This window comes from Emys orbicularis, chromosome 3 (assembly GCF_028017835.1).
Source record: "Emys orbicularis isolate rEmyOrb1 chromosome 3, rEmyOrb1.hap1, whole genome shotgun sequence".
NCBI lineage: Eukaryota > Metazoa > Chordata > Testudines > Emydidae > Emys > Emys orbicularis.
In genome coordinates, this window is record NC_088685.1 from 206,346,724 (window position 1) to 206,367,346 (window position 20,623).

General features: G+C 40.1%; 1 protein-coding gene across 1 annotated transcript; it reads left to right on the forward strand.

Annotated features, from left to right (window-relative positions):
• Positions 1 to 136: 136 nt before the first annotated feature.
• MKKS (MKKS centrosomal shuttling protein) lies at positions 137 to 6,130 on the forward strand. The gene is made up of 4 exons (XM_065400922.1): positions 137 to 1,127; positions 3,822 to 3,997; positions 4,678 to 4,788; positions 5,690 to 6,130. Exons 1-4 carry the CDS (start codon positions 137 to 139, stop codon positions 6,128 to 6,130), a joined length of 1,719 nt encoding a protein of 572 aa, XP_065256994.1.
• The last annotated feature ends 14,493 nt before the right edge of the window (positions 6,131 to 20,623 follow it).

Genomic DNA, 20,623 nt, shown 5'->3' on the forward strand with positions numbered 1-20,623 from the left:
CTCTTTTATAATGTGCTTGGTTACAAAGAGTAAAAAAAAATACGGCTGTAGATTAAAACATCTATAATTTATGGATTCAAGGAAAATGGAATAAACTTGAAATTTTGTTGGTCAGAATGAAAATCTTGTCTTGAAGATGTCTCGCACTGAAGCTAAAAAGCCTTCATTGTGTACTAATGACCCTCTAACTAAAGAGAGAGTTAGTTTCTCTCTGTCTGTGTTAAGTGGAATAGTAAAGTCTTGCTATGGCCCTACTGGTAGACTCAAACAGCTCCACAATGGTATGGGAGGCTATGTTCGCACAACTTCACAATCTTCTGCCTTGCTTGGTGGCCTTTCTATCACCCATCCAGTATTAAAGGTTCTGACAGCCTCTGTACAGAATCATATATCACGCTTCAGCGACTGTGGCTTATTTACAGCCATTCTTTGCTGCAGCTTGGTTGAAAATTTTCAAAGAATAAACTTTGCGGCCTGTACTGTCACTAAAATAAGTAGACATCTTTTGAGCTTATGTACTGACTATCTCAAGTCTGAGGCCTGTGGTTGCCGAATATCGGTGGATTTTGACAATATTAAGACTCTTCTTTCTTTGGTACATAGCATATTAGCAAGCAAACCTGCCTGCATGCTTAACAAAACAGAAGCCAATCACCTCAGCACATTGGTTTTAAGGGCTTTTTTGCTTACAATTCCGCATACCATTGAAACTAATGTTGTTTTAGGAACGTGTGTAATTGTTCCTGTGAAAGATAAAAGAGTTATGGATTCTACTGTATTTCCTGGACTACTAATAGAAATACCAGAATTTCAATTGGCAAGAACGTTTCCTGTCAAAAGAGTTTCTTCAAGCACTATCAAGATGGCACTCTTCTGTATCTCTATGTCAGGAGACCTTTCCAATATTGGAGAAGGAACTATAATTGTCCATCATGGAATTTCTCTAGAAGTAGCAGTATTGGATCAGTTGCTTAATTTAGGAAAGCAGTTGGTTAATGACCAAGTAGGCCTTGTAATGTGCCAGAAAGTTATCCACCCATCTTTGAAACAATACCTGAAAGAGCACCATGTCATCACTATAGACAGAGTTGGAGTATCTATGATGGAGCCCCTGAGTAAAATGACAGGTAATAAATGAACTTTGTACATGGCATCCATAACATTAGTCTCAAAGGAAACATAGAAATGTCACAAAGTAAGATTGTAATCCATCTTTCCTGTATCTGAGATGGATGTAGCCATTGTTGTATCTTATGTATCATAAATTTGCTAAGATTGAATAGTGTACTGTTTGAAATCCAACAAACTAGAATCTCATGATACACATCTTTATTTAAAACTCTTTGGTAAAGAGAGCTCGATCCTGCCTTTATATATGTGGCCATATCCTATAAGTTTTCATAAAAGTCATTACTGCATGTGTCTACACAAGCACAATAACTGATATTTACAAGACAATTACCCACTCTGTTACCTAGAGCAGATAGAATCAAGCTCTAAACCCTGTGTTTATATAACATTAAATGATAATGGAGAATTTAATTATTTGGTATAAACACTCGATGTATAGCTCATATTATACTGTAAAATAGAAACCACTTAAAAAAAATTCCACTGGCAAGTAATTCCTTATCAAGGAAATAAAAGTCGTACGGCTCATGATCCAAGATGCGCTAATCATTCCCGAAAAGCATGGTTAGATGGTTAAAATAGTTAAGTATGTTTTGTGAAATACCAAGACTAGAAATGGTGAGGTTTGCTAGTGAAAAGTGAGAAGAATCTCATCTTTCTAAATATATGTATAGAAATTGCTCCTAGTCATTTGTGGTGTTGATTTCAGATCACAAAATGACATTCAAATTACTATTTTCCTTTCCTCTCCACTTCAGGTTCAAAAATTTTAGTGTCATGATAGCTGTGACAACAGTTATAGGTAGAAAACACTGCTGTACATTTATACAGTACTATTTGAAAATGTAGGACCTAGCTTCAGATGGTAAAACCTTAAATTCAGCTGCTATAATGTCAGAGTTGTGAGTAGAATTGAAGTGTGTCTGTGTGTGTTCAAGGACGGGGAAGAAGGAACGTAAGAATTATATGATTAGAGTCTAATATGTCAGGACTTGCCATCCTTAGAAAAGCTTTGAAATAATGCAGACTTTTTCAGGATTAGTTAACTTTCAAAATACTTTAATCCTGAACCAGTGATTGGAAAAAGTTACAGACAGAACCCAAATTCTTTCTGTTTTGCTAGATACTGTAAGAGCTGTGCTCTTATTACTCATTAACTTTTAAGATTTCTGGTGTTCCTTTGCTTTTATGAACCAGTAGCTGTTTTCCTGGCTAAAAATAGGACAGTCTCAGGAAATAAGACTTTAATTAATATAAAAATGGCATCGCCAAATACACTCCATTACTACAGTCAAGATTGAAAATAATATCTTCACGTTTTTTGTAACCATCAAATATCTCCCCTTCTGTTTTTAGTTAATCAAATGCCAAAAGTTTGCATACCAAGCATAGTGGTTATCTGGTGCTACTGAGCAGATGTTTTTGATGTTATACAAAATGGTGGCTTTCCTCATCAGTTTAAACATCTAGGTACTTGTAATACACTCATCTCTAGTATCGGCATAAGTCTAGAAGCTTCCTTCACTAAGTTATAACAACTTTAGGCTAGGTCAGATTTGGGCCCAATATTTGTGTGCCACTATTCATAAAGAATTAAATAGGGATTCTGTTATGAAGAGCCATAATCTGGTAATGGTGAGGCAGAAGGCACAAAGTTACAATGGGAAAATGCCTAAAGTAATGCTTTCATTATTTTAAGTCAAACGTCGTTTGTTTTACAAAAAAGTTTATACCTATTTAAAAGGTCCAACTCATTTTAAACTACTATCCCAGTTGAAGTCTTAGTTCATGTGCATATGTTGTAACTTGAGTTCCTGTTTTCTTTGAATCTCTGCTGCAGCCAGTTCTTGGCAGTTCTTGAGTTTTTCATTGAAACTCAGCTATTTTGCTATAACTTTCCAACATACAAAACCCTCAAGCAGGCAAGTCATTGGATCTTTTAAGAGAATGAAATATATGACTATCATAAAGATGAAACCTTTAATGAGGAAACAGATTTAAAATTATTTCTATTTGGCCAAAAAAAAAAAGGGGGGGGGAGTAAAGATTCAGAAAAAATTATATTCCCAGACAACTTTGGTAAAGTCAAGTTAAGGGTAATCATTTTTTCTCCTTAAATACAATATTTATAAAGTTTTAATTAAAAGTTTGAAAACTAAGAAGTTGTGTTATAATTTTAAATCTCTTTGCTTGCCATTCTGTGCAGCAGAAATTCTTTTTCTCCAGTCTTTTCAATCTACCTTTCCAATCTGAGCAAGACATGTCACCAGTGAGACTAGCAGCGCATGGCCACAGCTGAATGGAAACCAGATTTTTCAGACATTAATGGAAACCTTTTCTGGCCAGCTCTACAGCTGACACATGGATGCTGCTTACAGCACTCAGGGCTAGAGTCCCATGGTAAACATTGCTTACCGATGCAAACTTTTTAAATTGCCTAATCTAAATAATAAAATTCCTACTTTTACAATGAACTAGTACCAGAAGCTATATTTTCAAAGCACTGTACTGGTTTGTGTCTGCATGACTTCCATCATTGTTTGAAAATTTACATGTATATGTCTTGAAAAGCATTTGTAACTTTAAAATATAAACAAAACAACCTTTCAGTCCATGTTCTACAAAACACAGTAGACAGCTATTCTGATAAGATAATAGATGCTGTTCTTTGCTTTTTCTTAATTGTACAGGTTCACAGCCCATTGCTGCCCTACATTCTGTATCTCCTACTTGTTATGGCAGTCTGAAGGACTTGCGCACTGAGAGTTTTGTTTCAAAACATTTCTTGCATCTAATTCCTAATGACACACTTGTCTGCAGCTTGATACTCTGTAACAGAAGTGAAATGGCATGGGATGAGCTGAAGGTAGGCAAAGTTTTTCAAAATATCTAATAAAAATGCATACTCTTCTGGAGGGAGAAGGTTGGGAGAGGATTGTGTGAGGAAAGGTTTATTAACCGTTTCAGTCACTATAACCAGAAGACTTTTCCTTGATCACCAGCCCATCTCAGAAACAAAGAATTTTTTCCACACCATTTTGCACATAGTTATTTCTCCCCCTTTTTAGAGGCCACCCCTGTGGAAAGAAATGGAGGATGTTATTTCACTTTTTCTCAGTTGTGTGAGGAAAGTTTCAGGGTCACTGCTGACCCTTCACTTGGCAACACTCACACTTGAGTAATTTAGATAGTTAAAGTGTAGTTCTATGCTGACATGGGGCTCCATGTTTGTAACTGATTGAAACTTAGTAAATAATTTTGATTATGCAAAATGAGGAACAGAACCCAGCGCTCTTGGCTGTGATCTGTAATGTTAAGAGCGTGAATACCAAAAGCTTGTTTGTTCACTCTAAGCAGCTATGATACTGAAATCACCCAGAGCAGATCTGTGAGTAAGCAAGTGCCATCTGTACATTTACACTTCTTAGAGAAGAACTGCACTTTAAAAGTATATCCTAAAAAGTAAAATTTTTAAACCTTTTTAAAACAAGATTTTTTTTTCTGCTTTAGTGATATATGCAATGACAAATTTTTCTTGCTCTTCAGCTTGCGTGTCAAACTGCAGAACATGTCTTACAACTAACAATCAAGCAACCATTGGCACTGTTAGGAGGTGGCTGTACAGAAACTCATTTGGCCTCATACATAAGACACAAGGTATGTAAGGCCTTGAGAGGATATTTAAAGCTGCTTAATTCACTTAAGATTACAAGGAATTTAGTTTATATGGGATTACGAACAGAGTTGAAACATCTCACTTGTCCTTAGCAGATTCAGTTGACATTAAGTGTTGCATTTTATTCTCCAAAGAATGACTAATATAAAATGAAACTGTATGAGATTTTAATGTGCTGATAAATATCTGCCTCAGGACTTATTGCATAAGAAATACTGCATTTGTATTCTTTAACAGCTCTTCGGATTTCCATTTACCATAGCAAAAGTTCATTCATTTTATTCCTAGAATATTTAATTGAAAACAAGAAGTGTATAGAATTATTTTGTCTTGAATGCTAATAAGGATAAGACTTTTTTGGCTTTGATTTTACTTGTGGGAAACCTTTGATATTTGAATTGTGCCATCACATTAATAATTTTTCCTCAGTTAAAAATGTTAACTTGGACTACTTGTTAAAAATAAAAACAACAAGGAGTCCGGTGGCGCCTTAAAGACTAACAGATTTATTTGGGCATAAGCTTTCATGGGTATAAAAGCCACTTCTTCAGATGTGTGGAGTGACAATTACAAAAACAGGCATAAATATATATTGGCACATGAAGAGAAGGGAGTTACCTTACAAGTGGAGAACCAATGTTGAAGACCAATTTAGTCAGGGTGGATGTAGTCCACTCCCAATAATTGATGAGGAGGTGTTAATACCAACAGAGGGGAAATTGCTTTTATTAAAAACAGCAAAGCTGTTATCCAGTAGTTTGGTAGGAGACTATTTTGTGTGTGCTCAATAATAAATAAGATGTTTACTAGTTTGTTTTCCAGTTTGTGCAAAGTACACATATTTACAGTTGTCTAATGATTTTTATTATTTTATCTTTTTAGAGTTTTACCCTTCCTACTAATGTTTTGAAAGCTATAGATTGTTCTCGGACACAATACCAGTTGGTTGCTGATGCCTTTTGCCGCTCGCTGGAGTGTGTAGCTTGCTGCCTGGAGCACGATGATGGTGAAATTCTTACTGATATGGTTTATGGACATTTTTGGTCTATTCAGTCAGGTTTTCCCTGTGATTGTAACTGGTCAGATTTAGTTTTGAAGTGTGGTTGTGGGATTTACAATAACCAGCGGAATCTCAATTGGACAGTTTTACGAAGCCAATGTATCCCTTTTGCTCCACAAAGCTGCTCTAATGAGCCTTCTATAAACTCCACTGACCATCTTGTACTGGACTGTTTTACTGCAAAATGTAGTGGTCTGCAAGTGGCAGTGGAGACAGCCAATCTGATTTTGGATTTGTCATATATAGTTGAAGATCAAAATTAGTTTAGTTTTCATCTCCATTATTTTGAACTTCATATTTATTTGAAAAAGTTCAAAAGCAGCATAAATAATATACTAAGAGGCTACTATGCAGGAACAGAGTCTATAAACAGAATTTTAATGTCAAGCATAGTTGCTCATTAAGCTACTTGTCTGATTCCTACTCCACTTCAGTTGTTATAGACATTTGCAATTATATTTAACATTTTGTTAGAAAAACTAAACATTAATAGTCTAGTGTGCGCTCAGGGTACGTCTTCACTACCCGTCGTATCGGCGGGTAGCAATCAATTTATCCGGGATCGATATATCGCGTCTCGTTGAGACGCGATATATCGATCCCCGAACGTGCTCACCGTCGACTCCGGAACTCCACCAGAGCGAGCGGCGGTAGCGCAGTCGACGGGGAAGCCGCGGCCGTCGATCCCGCGCCGTGTGGACCCCAGGTAATTCGATCCAAGATACTTCGACTTCAGCTACGCTATTCGCGTAGCTGAAGTTGCATATCTTGGATCGATCCCCTCACACACACACACCCCGTGTAGACCAGCCCTCAGACATAACCAAATCTTAGTAACACATGATTGAGAATTCAGACTATAATGTATTCTATCCATTCAAACAATATATGCAAATATGTGTTACTACACACACACACACAAAACTACATTAAAGGAAGAGGAAGGTTGCAAAATAAAGCACTCAAAAGTTAGGAAGTGCCAGAATTAAGGTTGCCTGTGCAACCTTAATACAGCCTCCTTGTGTGTATGCAGTATGATTCAGTCTTTAATTATCTAATCACATTGTACTTTTTCCACAAGACCCCTTACTCATTCAGTCCACAGAATGGCCAGTGCTGACTGAGTGAGCAGCTATTCAATATTTTGTTATATTCTCATGTGACCCCATTTTATTTACTTCGTACTATTCAAACCATGCTCTGAAGACAGAATTATTAATTTCTTCATGAGCTTTTGTATGGCTCTCTTCTCTGTAGTATCTGAGTGCTTCATAAACATTAATTTATTCTCGTAATACTCTTGTGAGATGAGGAGCTGGTATCCCCATTTTATAGAGAGGGAACAGAGACACAGGAAGATTAAGGTAAAAGGTTTCCAATAATTTTGGGTGTCCAATTTGAGATGCTTAAGACCTGATTTTTCAAAATATTTAGCATGTTTTAGCACTTCATATGTTAAAAGCACAGCTTCCATTAACTTCACTTGCAGCTGAAAGTGCTCAGCACTTCTGCAAATCAGACTACAGGGTCCCAAATTAGGCACCAAGAAAATACACAATTTATGACCATCTTTGAAAAGCTTGGTTTAAGTGATTTGCCCAACATCATATAGAAACTCTTGTGGCTGAGGCAGGGATAGAATCCAGTGCCCAACGGCAACTTTCAACTGCCTTGATCATGAGGCTACCCCTTTTCTTCCCACCTCATTCACTTCATACATTTCAATTTCTGTAACAAATGTAGAGGGAATGTTGTATGGGACCCCTGCTGCATTTTCTTTGTACTGAAAAGGCTACACACTCTACTGAGAACTAACAAAAATATAGTTCTCAGTGGAGTTTATAGCCCTTACTACCCCATGTCTCCCCCACCCCACTCCTTACTCTCCCTGCTGGCCCTGAGAAGTGGGTGCTGAGATGTGCTGTTCGGCTTGTGGGGAGAGGGGGAGGAGCCCTTCTGCCACCTACATCCTATTTCAGCAAACACTGCAAATTGCTCACTCCATTTTATATTCTCTACCTCTATTTAATCTGCAGTTGTCCCCCTCCATCACTCTCTAGCAGTGCCTCTATCCCTTTTTTAACCCCAGCTCCTATCCTCTGTCCCTGATTTTGCCTATCTGCCACCTCCTTACTCTGCCTCCACCTGTTTGACCACCCTGCTCATAGTTTGCCCCCCGCATAAAAACACCAGTAGGTGTTATATAATACATAAAAGATTATACAAAAAAGCAAATATGAAAACATCACAGCTGACTAACTCAGGAGTTGGTACTTTTAGGCATGTGTGCTGGGATTGCATAGATGCCAGATATTTTCAAGCACAATTAGTGGCACAAAGTTTGATTGTTCTATGATAGTCAGTGTCTATTATTTTATTTCAGTTAGATAATGAACAGAAGGTTGCCTTTGTACTTGTTACTTAGCAGAGTCATTATTACAATCCAGTAAAAAACTCTATTACACCTATGTTGTGCAATTGGTTTGGTACAGTGAGGCATATCTATTATAGAAAAATGTTATGAATATGAAATATGGACTAAACAATACTTTGCTTCTGTTTATTAAGTGTGCTATATACGATATAGAGACAGGCAGGTCACCAATTTAACAATCCATTGTATCATTTTGATTTCCTATATAAAACTTAATACTTGGAACCCTGATTAGTGTATTTATTTGTTCTAACCCATCAGTAAACTTTCAAAGTTGTTGCGGGTTTTAGCTGTGCAGCTCTTAATAATAATGGGATTCACATGGTTAGGATTTAGTGCAGCTCTTTCAATATGTTCTTCAGTTATATGCCATCTTCTCATTTATTTTCATAAATATTTCTTTTGTCATCATAAACATGTTTTTGAAGTTTCTGACTTTCACCATGACTTGTTTTCAGGACTTTTGTTGTAGTTTTATTATCTGCAAAAACAGAAGACTATTCTGGAGTTTTAGATGAGAAATCTTGTCCATTCAATACTTTCTAGGAAAAGCTTTGTTGGTTAAAGTAGCATCCTAGTATAATCTGGGAACATGGTGATCCTGGACCAGCGAATTCCAGTTTATTTGTGCATTGAACTAATTTAACGACTGAGGTACATATTTATCTCTGTTTATATGGATGGAAGATAAAAAGGTGCATAGAAATTAGCAGATACACATGGAAATGGGGAGTAGCAGTTCCACATCATGGGGCAGATCCTCAGCTTGTATAAAACAATCAGAACTCCAGAAAGCTATGACAGTTTGCAGTACCTAAAGATCTCCCCCCGCCCTTCCCCCCAGAGTTTCTTTTAATCCTTCACTCTGAGATTAAACCCCAACTTCATGGTAATGCTACTCCCCGGGAGATGTCAGAATATGCAGCTACAGTGAAGAGGCAACAGGAGCATGGTTCAGAAGCTGGTCAGCCAATGGGGAGGGAAGTACTAGCAGAGCACAGTAGTTGTGTTTGGAGATCTACAAGACTAGGGAGTGATTCTCACTGATCTCTACAGGCCACTGCTCCCACCGCTGCAGCATCACAAACCCTCTCTCACCCAGGATGGCTGAACTAGAGAAACAAACATAATCCTGTGTGGTTTTTAATTTTTTAATTCTTCCCCCTTCTGCAGCTATTTCTGTGAAGGGTACCCTTTGTTAGGGAGGAGGAGATCTGTACAAGAAATGAATATAGTACCATAAAATAACTTTGCTTTATTCATGTGGAGAAATTGGCCTTTTTCTGTTTAAGGAATTCTGAAATATCTAAATAAAATGTACCTGTCCCTTGCAAAAGAGATTCCCTCTGGAAGCAGCATGGAGCCAAACAATCCTGCTAAACACTCTAAAAAATGTAAATCCCCAGTGTGACACTGTACCCCATATTCTACACAGTGATATTATGATATGATTATGGCATAATTCTGATGTATTTTATGCTAGATCGGTCATGTGAGATCATTGGAAAGGTTATGATTTATTAATATAATTATCCTGTTTGTATGCATGTATCATTTTTGTATCTGAAGTTAGGAATATTGACTATGTATCTGTATCACAAATATGTTTACACCTGGGGAACGCCCACTAGGCAAAAGACTGTCAGTCTAGATGGCTGACTGGGAAGGGCCCATTCAAGTTTATGAACCATTAGGGAAAAAACAATAGGTCTTAGAAGGAGCTTATTTCCCACTCCTTCATCCTGGGAAGATGAAGATGCTACAAACGGCCTCCGAGCAATGGTTGCTATGGCACTGCAGGGACATGTAACCAGCTCACCTGGTACTGCATTCCATCTTGGAATATCAGCGTTTTTCCACTGACTGGCGTGGGAACCAGGCTTTGAGACAAAGGGTTCCTGCCATATGCAAAAGCTATTTAAGGCAGGGGAGTGACATCTTGATTCTTCACTGATTCCCTGCCCCAAAGAGACTCTTGGAAACACCTGAGGAACAAGGACTGAACTGGGGAGAAGTGCTGGAACCAGGCTAAAGGGATTTTTAGCCTGTGAAAGGAACACCTGGGGTTTTTAAGCTGTAAACAAGTGCAGATAGCCCCTTAAGAATCTCTGCAGCCTGCTTGAATCATCATTTAGGGTGAGAATTTGCTACTCATTTCCAATCTCTTTAGTATATTAAGCTTAGTTTGTGTGTTTTGTTTGTTTGCTAGGTAATCTGCTTTGATCTGTTTGCTATCCCTTATAATCACGTAAAATCTATCTGTTGTAGTTAATAAACTTATTTTTCCTTTGTCTAAAACCAGTGTGTGGGAATCATAACTTGGGGCAGAAAGCTATTGCATATCCTTCTCCACACAAAGAGGGGGCAAATTTCATGAGCTTACGCTGTACACATCTCTGTGTGCAGTGCAAGCTGGTATAATTTGGGGTTTACACTCCAGAGGGAGGTGTGCACTTGAGTAGCTGGGCAGTTCCTTCACTGTAGCCTCCCCATGCAGAGCTGATTACATCTGTCTGTACTGCAGCTGGGTATGTCCCTACCTAGATGTGTGCTGGAGTCTGGGAGAGGGTTTGGCAGGCTGCTCACAGCAGTAGAGTGTAAAGGGAGCCCAGGCTGGTGGGTCAGTGTGGCTCAGTGGTACCCCCGTTCCAGGTGGCACCCCGGGGGGAACCCATCACACCCAGAATCTATTTTTCTAGAATATCTCATGCTGACTCTACCTTCCAACTGCCTCCCAACACCGATCCCCCCTCTTTCTTTTCTTTTTTTAAAGTGCTGCTACACCTCTACCCCGATATAACGCTGTCCTCGGGAGCCAAAAAATCTTACTGCGTTATAGGTGAAACCGCGTTATATCGAACTTGCTTTGATCCGCCAGAGTGCCCCCTCGGAGCACTGCTTTACCGCATTATATCCAAATTCATGTTATATCGGGTCGCGTTATATCAGGGTAGATGTGTATATACAGTGTTGTTACAACCAGCACAAAACTTTCCTGACTGCAATTTTAACATCATTCTTCAAAACTGAAAGTAACACGGAGACAAAGGAAACCAACTCTTTATGGGCCTAATCCAGGCACTCAAACTACCTCATTCAGTTCTCACAATCTTGAATCAAGCTATTTTGCTGTATAGGTTAAATGCGGCTGCTCTGCTGCCATTTTGTTATAGTGGAAATACATACTTTAAAAAAAAAAAAAAAGTTCATTTGAAAGAAAGACTACTATTTTGCGTGTCAGGTTTCAGAAGGGTAGCTGTGTTAGTCTGTATCAGGAAAAACAAGGAGGAGACCTTGTGGCACCTTAGAGTGTGCATCCATTGTGTGCCTTCTAGCCAAGCATTTCAAAATGCTTTAGAAACGTGAGTTTATCCTCGCAACACTCCAGTGAGGTCGCAATGTAATCCTCATATTATAGAAAAAGACCGAGGCATAGAAAGATTGTGACTTGTCCAAGTGACTTATGAAGCCTGTTGCAGAGCCCACTACAGAAGGCAGGTCTCATGTACTTTACCCAAATCTTTTGTAGGTGAAAGAATTACATTGCAAAATAGGACGAGTTAAGTCATGTCCTTCCAGTAAGCTTGAATGTGCCTTTAAATATAAGGAAAAACTGAAGTTAAATGACATTGTCTGACGTACCCCCGCATATTATGTAAAAGTGGAATGTTTGATAGCTCCATTCAGATTAGTAGGGAAAATTAAATTGAGTTGCTCAACAAGGAGCATACATATCAAATAGAATTTCTGCAGCTTCACCATATGCTTTACACAGTCAAATAAAACTACTGTGTTACTCATTTTTAACTTCATACTTAAAAAAAAAAAGACTTGTTAGCAGACATGTTGACCCACTTCTTACTTTCATATTTTGTTCAGAAGATCTTTTTGCCATATATGATACACGCTATCAGGCTCTTTAAATTGCTGCAAGAGAATTTTCAATGCATAGAACTAGTTCATATAGCAAACGCTTAAAAATTCAACCTGGACTTATTAAGGGAAGACTTCAAAAGGAATCACAGACTAACTTAGGAAATAAGAGGTCTTTTGTATGGTTGCACCTGACTGTTCCACAGAAAACAAGACAGTTTATAAATAATAAAGTTTCTAACACCATCTTAAGCAAAGATGCAGATAAGTGTCCCACTTACTATTCAATTCATTCCTTGACTGCACATGCCAATTTTTGATTAAATAAAGCTTTAAACTATGCTGCCTTGTTTTGATCTTAAGCCTGAATGATAGAAACTGCTTTTTCTTTGCTCATTTACAGCTTGCAGCCAAGATCAAACAGGGAGTTACAGTTCTTGCTCAGATTCATTTTCTTTTCTTTTTTTTCCCCTGCAGTTTTCTGGCCACATGGGACAAGTTGGTTTTGGCATTCTTTACTATAAATTAGCTCTGAATTACTCATGTGGCCAAATCTGCCTATTATCTGTCTTCTGGTATTTTCATTTTGTATTTCAAGTGAATATATGTTGGATAAAAAAAGTGACAATCTGCTTTGTGTAACTCAATTTTGAAAAAAAAATTTTTACCAGCCTTTTTAAAACACAGAATTTGTATTTACTATGAGCATAAGTAATCTAGTTATCATTTTCATAAACAAGGAATGATGCATAGAGAAAACTATTAAAGTGTCTTACCCTGTTTAACTTGTAATAATTATTACACTATTATAAAACATCAATTGAAAATTTGTAACGCATAAGCTGTTTGGGTTGAGAGAGGCTGTGTTAAGTTATTTTTGTGCAAAGATTTTCAGCTCTTGATCCTACACTATATGAGGCAAGCTATGAAAACATCAGGAATAATTAAGCGAAATGATGGAGTGTATCTTAAGGCACAGAAAGACTGCTGGTAATACTTCAGTTAATGAAGAACATGTAACATATAGTACCACGAATACTATATGTATTTTTAGTAACAGCTTACGATCCAATGCAAGAATTGGAAATTTAATGAATACAGGCAGTCCTTGGACTTACAATACAATTGGTTCCTGAAAATTGCGTCGTAAGCCGAAACGTTGGATCCGCAATCCACTCCATTGTGGGACCAAGCGTCGTAAAGTCGAAACCAATATCGTAAGTCAAATCAGGGTGTCAATTCAGAAATGTCGTAAGTGCCATTCATGATAAGGCGAATGTCAAAGTTGAGGACTGCCCGTACTGTTAAAATAACAGTAGCTTTAATTTTCAGTAAAGTAGAAACTGTTGCTTGTGTCCTTGTTTATCATGCTAAAAAAAAATTCTACTTAAAGGCACTGTAAAACAAATGAATTACATCTGACTTTTTTTTTTTTTTAAGAATTTTTGCTATTGGTATATTTCAAAAGCTCATAGATTAGAAAATTGTACCTGGAGCATGTAGCAAAAAAAAAAAAAAAAAAAAATCTAGAAATATGATTGCCTAAGATTTTCTAAGAATATCTCCAGTGTCTCAGCAAGAGGCAATAGAAGGTTTTTGGTGTTGGAAGATAACGAGATTGGATGTACTTTTTGGTGACCTGGTGAAAACTGACTTTGATTTGATCTAGCTACAGGCATTTTAAAAGTCTATTTAATGTCTGAATAGTAATCCGTTAATAACACCCCAGGTTAATATGCCAGTGCTTGATTGAAAAGGATGGCCAGTGGTTAGGGCACTAGTCTGGGGCATGGTCAGTTCCCTACTCTGCCCCAGAGTTCTTGTGTAACCTTAGGCTCTTCACTTAAGCATTGCAACACTGTCACAATGCCTAATTTTTAGGTGCCTAGAAAAAGTCACGGGAACAACAATGCAATCCACAGCGCCTGCGTTAGGCACCTAGGCTCCCTATACAATGAATGGGGAAAGATAGGCACCTTAGAATGCAATCCACAGAAGCCAGCATGCCAGTCCGGGAGCTCCCTAAGGTAGTCAATGGGAGGTGCTGATGACAAGTGTGTGCTAAGCCCTCACAGAGTTAGGCACCTAAATCTGGGCTGCGGGGGAGCACCTGTCTCTGCTTAGCAATCCACAAACAACCTGCTGTCTGTAGTCAGGCCGATTAGGGGCCTAAGTTGTTCTTGCAGGAGTGAGTTAGGTGCCTGCATCACTAAACACAAAACAGAGAGGGATGGGGAAAGAAGGTGGTGCCCACCTTTAACTTTTAGCCCAGTGACTAGAGCAGTCATCTTGGACGTGGGAGACCCCAGGCAAGGGGGAGGATTTGAAGAGAGGTCTTGCAGCTGGATGCTTAACCACTAGACTACAGAATCCTTTTTCTGATCCAGTGACTGTTCCACACTGGATAAATACTTAAGAATCATTTGGTCAGAGTTTTTTTTCTTTTTGCATCTCATCACCTGTTATAAAACTTCTGGAGCTAAATTAGTGACACCTATGCAACCCCATTGTCTTCAAGCCATGTGCACAGTGATCCTCTATTGCCTTCAATAGATTTTCTCGGGGAATTTAATTGAAGCTTAGTAAACAATCCTGTTGATGACACATAAGAAGGAAAAGAATCCAGCTCTCTTTTGCAGCTGTGTTGGTGCTGCAGGGCTAACAGGAATAAAAAGCAGTACAAGCGTATTTTTATCACTCATGTCAGCAGCTCTGGCTCTGAATATACACAAGCAGCAAGTCTGTTGAGTAAGGTGTCATTTTCACAGTCACTCTTCAGAGCAGGACTGCAGCTTAAGGCTTTTTCATTGCTATAGGAACTCCACCTGCCTAAGTGACAGTAGCTAGGTTGACAGAAGCATTCTTCCATTGACCTAGCTGTGTATCTAAGGTCAGTGTCGATTTTTCAGATCCCCTGCAAGCCATAACTATGTCAGCCTAAGCTTTAAATGGAGACCAGACATAAGACTTCAGACCGAGTTCAAAGGATTCTGAACAAGTTCTGACAATGGGGCAGCACAGTGTCCTTCAGCATTTCTATTATTAAAATTTCTATTTTCAGTAGACCCACCACTAATAATCATTCTGCTTCGAGTAGATGCTGACGTGTATTCCACTTAGGTGTGTGCACGCCCAGCAGGCTGGAGCCAGAGATTTTGCCTAGCAGTATCTGAAGAGGGGCAGTGCTCATGCCTTGTGGCTGTGGCTTATCCCTTGGCTATATCAGGCGGTGCATTGTTCGATCTGCAGACAGTTCAAGAAAAGGACTCAAGTAGCTTGGGACCTTTGCCTCAGGCAGCACCTGCTCGAACAGGCCGTGAACGCCTCAGTACTGGATCAGGCCGAAGATCGTCCTCGGGCTGCTGCCTCCTGTTCTGGAGCATGCGTCTCACCGAAGAGACGGAGGAGCAGTTCCCTGCCAACACCAAGGGAAGGTCTCATAAGACGAATCGAGACTGCTCCAAGTCTTGGGGTGGCTCTTCTGCCTCTCCCAGGAAAAGCGTGGACTGGCACAGAGCCGGTGGTGTCACATGGGATAGCGCGGGTACTTCTGACCCTTCCCCGGTACCGAGTAGGGAGGTCAAAAACCCTGTACCATCAATTATCAGAGGGGTAGCCGTGTTAGACTGTATCCACAAAAACAACGAGGAGTTTGGTGACACCTTAAAGACTGACAGATTTGTTTGGGCATAAGCTTTCGTGGGTAAAAAACAACCCACTTCTTCAGATGCATGGAGTGAAAATTACAGATGCAGGCATAAATATACTGAAGAGAAAAGAAGGGAGTTACCTTACAAGTGGAGAACCAGTGTTAACAAGGCCAATTCAGTCAGGGTGGATGTGGTCCACTCACAATAATTGATGAGGTGGTGTTAATACCAAGAGAGGGAAAATTGCTTTTGTAATGAGCCAGCCACTCCCAGTCCCCATTCAAGCCCAAATTAATGGTGTTAAATTTGCAAATCAATTGTAGCTCTGCAGTTTTTCTTTGAAGTCTGTCTGTGAAGTTTTTTTGTTGAAGGATGGCTACTTTTAAATCTGTTAGTGAATGTCGAGGGAGATTGAAGTGTTCTCCGACTGGCTTTTGTATGTTACCATTCCTGATGTCTGATTTGTGTCCATTTATTCTTTTACATAGAGACTCTCTGGTTTGGCCAATGTACATGGCAGAGGGGCATTGCTGGCCCATGATGGCATATATCACATTAGTAGATGTGCAGGTGAATGAGTCCCTGATGGTGTGGCTCATGTGGTTGGGTGCTCTGATGGTGTCGTTAGAGTAGATATGGGGACAGAGTAAGCAACAGGGTTTGTTACAGGGATTGGTTCCTGGGTTAGTGTTTCTGTGGTGTGGTGCTGATGAGTATTTGCTTCAGGTTGGGGGGGCTGTCTGTAAGCGAGGACTGGCCTGCCTCCCAAGGTCTGTTAGAGTGAGGGATCATTTTCCAGGATAGGTTGTAGATCGTTGATGATGTGCTGGAGAGGTTTTAGCTGGGAGCTGAACATGATGGCCAGTGGTGTTCTGTTATTTTCCTTGTTGGGCCTGTCCTGTAGTAGGTGACTTCTGGGTACTCATCTCTCTCTGTCAATCTGTTTCCTCACTTCCCCAGGTGGGTATTGTAGTTTTAAGAATGCTTGATAAAGATCTCGTAGGTGTTTGTCTCTGTCTGAGGGATTGAAGCAAATGCGGCTGTATCTTAGGGCTTGGCTGTAGACAATGAATCATCTGATGTATCCTGGATGGAAGCTGGAGGCATGTAGGTAAGTATAGTGGTCAGTAGGTTTCCGCTATAAGGTGGTGTTTATGTGACCATCACTTATTTGCACTGTAGTGTCCAGGAAGTGTATTTCTTGTGTGGACTGGTCCAGGTTGAGGTTGATGGTAGGGTGGGAATTGTTGAAATCCAGATACAGCCGCATTTGTTCCAATCCCTCAGACAGAGACAAACACCTACTTACTGAGACAAACAGTTACTTACGGTAACTGTGGTTCTTCGAGATGTGATGCAGACGTATATTCCATGACCCACCCTTTGTCCCCTCTGTATAGGAGTCGCTTGTCATGGGCATTTGGTGTGATGGAACTGAGAGGGGTCAGGGTGGCACCAATTCATATAGCCAAGGGAAGGACCACAGCCACAAGGCATGAGCACCACCTCTCTACGTTACTGTGAAGCAAAAGTCTCTGACTCCAGCACACTGGATGTGCAGAGACTCAAAGAGCCACAGTTGCAGTAAGAAATTGTTTCTTTTAGCTTTGCACTGGGACTCAAGCTACCTGATCTCTGTTCCTGGTTCTGCCACTGAGGTGGTGTGACCTCAAGCAAGTCATTTTGTGTCTCTGCCCCTCAGATTGTCCATCTGTAAAATTGGACTAATGATACTCTTCTGTAAGAAACACTGATATATCTGCAGATGGAAAGCGCTACATCAAGTGTTAAGTATTTGCTGCCATTTTAGGCCCACTGCAACACAAATTGCAAATTAGGATTCTTGAAGTAAAATGGTAATTTGGCTAATGGGATTTTGACAGAATTTACATTTTTAAGGTAGGCTCAAATTGATCTAATCTGATAGTAGAGACTGTTTTCTAGTCAGATAGGGCCCTATAAAACGCTTCATGGACTATGAAATCTGGTCTCCCTCCCCCCCCCCCCATGAAATCTGGTCTTTTACCCTTTACTATACAGATTTTATGGGGGAGACCAGCGTTTCTCAAATTGGGGGTCCTGACCCAAAAGGGAGTTGCAGGGGGGGGTCAAGATTATTTTAGGGGATTGCGGTATTGCCACCCTTACTTCTGCACCGACTTCAGAGCTGGGTGGCCGGAGAGCAGCGGCTGTTGGCCAGACATCCAGCCCTGAAGGTGGCATCCCGCCAGCAACAGCGCAGAAGTAAGGTTGGCAATACCATACCATGCCACCCTTACTTTTGCGCTGCTGCCTTCAGAACTGGGCGGCCAGAGAGCAGTGGCTGTTGGTCAGGTGCCCATTTCTGAAGGCAGCGCCCTGCCAGCAGCAGTGCAGAAGTAAGGGTGGCAATACCATAGCATGCCATCCTTACTTCTTGCTGCTGGTGGTGACGGCTTTGCCTTCAGAGCTGGGCTCCCAGCCAGCAGCTGCCGCTCTCCAGCTGCCCAGCTCTGAAGGCAGCACCAGCAGCGCAGAAGTAAGTGTAGCAGTACCGCGAACCCCCCCCCCCCCAACTCCTTTTTGGGTCAGGACCCCTACAATTGCAACACTCTGAAATTTCAGATTTAAATAGCTGAAATCATGAAATTTACGATTTTTAAAATCCTATGACCATGAAATTGGCCAAAATGGACCGTGAATTTGGTAGGGCCCTACAGATAAAACATGAAGGTGAGGTTGTCATTGTTCTTTAAATTTACTAATCTTTCACCAGGTATGCTTGATTTTTAAAGCCAATGGTTTTATATTTTACTAAATATTCATATTTTCTGTTTCCCCTGTTAAAACTGCAGCAACAGGTCATTAGTGAACACTTTGTCCAGATCAGGACTATTGATATTTACTTCAGTGCATTAGATGCTCAATGCACATCTAGAAAAGTGCACCCTAACTGCCCAATGGGTGCATGATTGGACTTTGCTTTAAAAGGGTAAGTGGAATGAGAAATATCATTGATCCTGACTGCACTGCATGTCACTTTCAGTGAGTCAATGCTCTGCATAAATATATTATGGGCCAAATCCTTAGCTGGTGTAAACTGGCATAGTTCCTTGAAGTCAATTCAGCTACACTGATTTATACCAGCTGGGAATCTGGCCTAAATATGTCAGTAGGCCAATAGTTACTCAGAAGGTTTTGCTTTGCTTTGTTCTTGTTTTTCAACTAAAAAGCAGTTTGAAAATGTTCCTGTTTGTATAGGTATAGAGCTAAAATTACCATGACTAAGTGTATTACAATCACAGGGGAATGTCTGCGAACCAGAAAACTCCCAAATTCAACTTTAAAGGCTGGCTTGTGCCCTTAATTTGCTGTGCTGAAGGGCAGAGTGTAGCCTCTGCCACATTGCAAACCGTGCTACATCAAGCCCTACACTGTTGTTTTTCAATCTCAGAAAAATCAATATCCACATCTAAAAGTCAGACAATGTCACAGGAAGCACTTTAAACAAAAACACAAATTTTATTTCTTTTTACTACTGAGACCAAGAAATAAAGTCTGTTCAGGGGGAATAGTAGCTGAATTCTAAAATATATTTACTTATTTCAAGACTTTTACCACCACTTACACAAATTATTTCTGTTTCCTTATCAGCAAATAGGAGCTTTTCAATACCAGAAAATAACCTTATAGGCAGTGACACACTGGTCTTAATCTCATACCCAAGAGCTAAAACCAAAAACACGCCACACTCGATTAAATACATAGCCTTGCATAGAGTGGTCCTAGTGATAAGTAGTCTAGGTTCAGAGCATCTGTAGTACTATTTCTAAATCGTGCTGCATTTTCTTACCTAACCTCTGTAAAATCCAGCCTTTGCTCTCTCTCCACCCACCCTCCCCATGAGCTCTGTCAATCCCAAGAGCTTGCCCATGTTTGAGGCCTTTGCTGGCTGCTTTAATTTCATTGTCCCTCTGTTTCTAATTTAGCATTGGCATTTCTCGCAAATCAGTGCATGATTGTTGGCTCTGAACAGTTTAATATGGAACGGAAATGTTTATTTCATTGTTTGGCAATGAAAAGGACATTTCATGCATTTTCAACATCTGTCCATGGGAGTCACTGATGGACATCAGCTGTGACAGTCTAGTTCTTCCTGAGAGGTCTTTTACTCTTCTGGAGAGGAAGAAGCAAAGATACTAAAGGCAGGAATGGGGAAACTCCCTGGTAAAAGAAGACAAAATCTAAACAGCCACTTCCTTAAGCCTCTCCTTAAGACTCTGCCACAACGCCTACCAAAATCTAACCTGATGATCATGGCTAGGCAGGTGACAAGCTGTGACGGTTCTTCCCTCTCCACCTCTATTACCTCCCTCCCCCCTGCCCATCCTCCCCCCAAAAACCTACAACGCAGGTAACTAACAAAGCTGGGACAATTTTTCATCAGATTCATTTGCTCTTATGGTGTATCCCCATCCCCTGACCTTCCTCTGTGGATTGAGATGGTCTTGTTTTGCGTGCCTACAGGAACCAGCACAATGTTGCTCGCGGCCTGATTGGAACCTCTGGGTACAATCATAATAATAAATAATATAAATATTTAACAAAGCAGTTGGTGTGCTGTCATCACTGCTTAGGACACTAATCACAATCTCCCTCTTTGTTATCTCTCACCGTATATTTAAGGATGTAAGCTCTTTGGGGTAGAGTGCCTAGCACAATGGGTGCTAATCCCTGAATGGGATTACCACAATACATGCTGCCCTGCACCCTTCCAGGCAAGTATAGTAAGCGGTTCCACTGCCTGGGGACCCTTTGCC

Coding starts and splice junctions, on each gene's coding strand:
- MKKS (XM_065400922.1), top strand. CDS start 137: ATGTCTCGCACTGAAGCTAAAAAGCCTTCATTGTGTACTAATGACCCT. Junction 1,128..3,821: donor GCCCCTGAGTAAAATGACAG/GTAATAAATGAA, acceptor TTAATTGTACAG/GTTCACAGCCCATTGCTGCC. Junction 3,998..4,677: donor TGGCATGGGATGAGCTGAAG/GTAGGCAAAGTT, acceptor CTTGCTCTTCAG/CTTGCGTGTCAAACTGCAGA.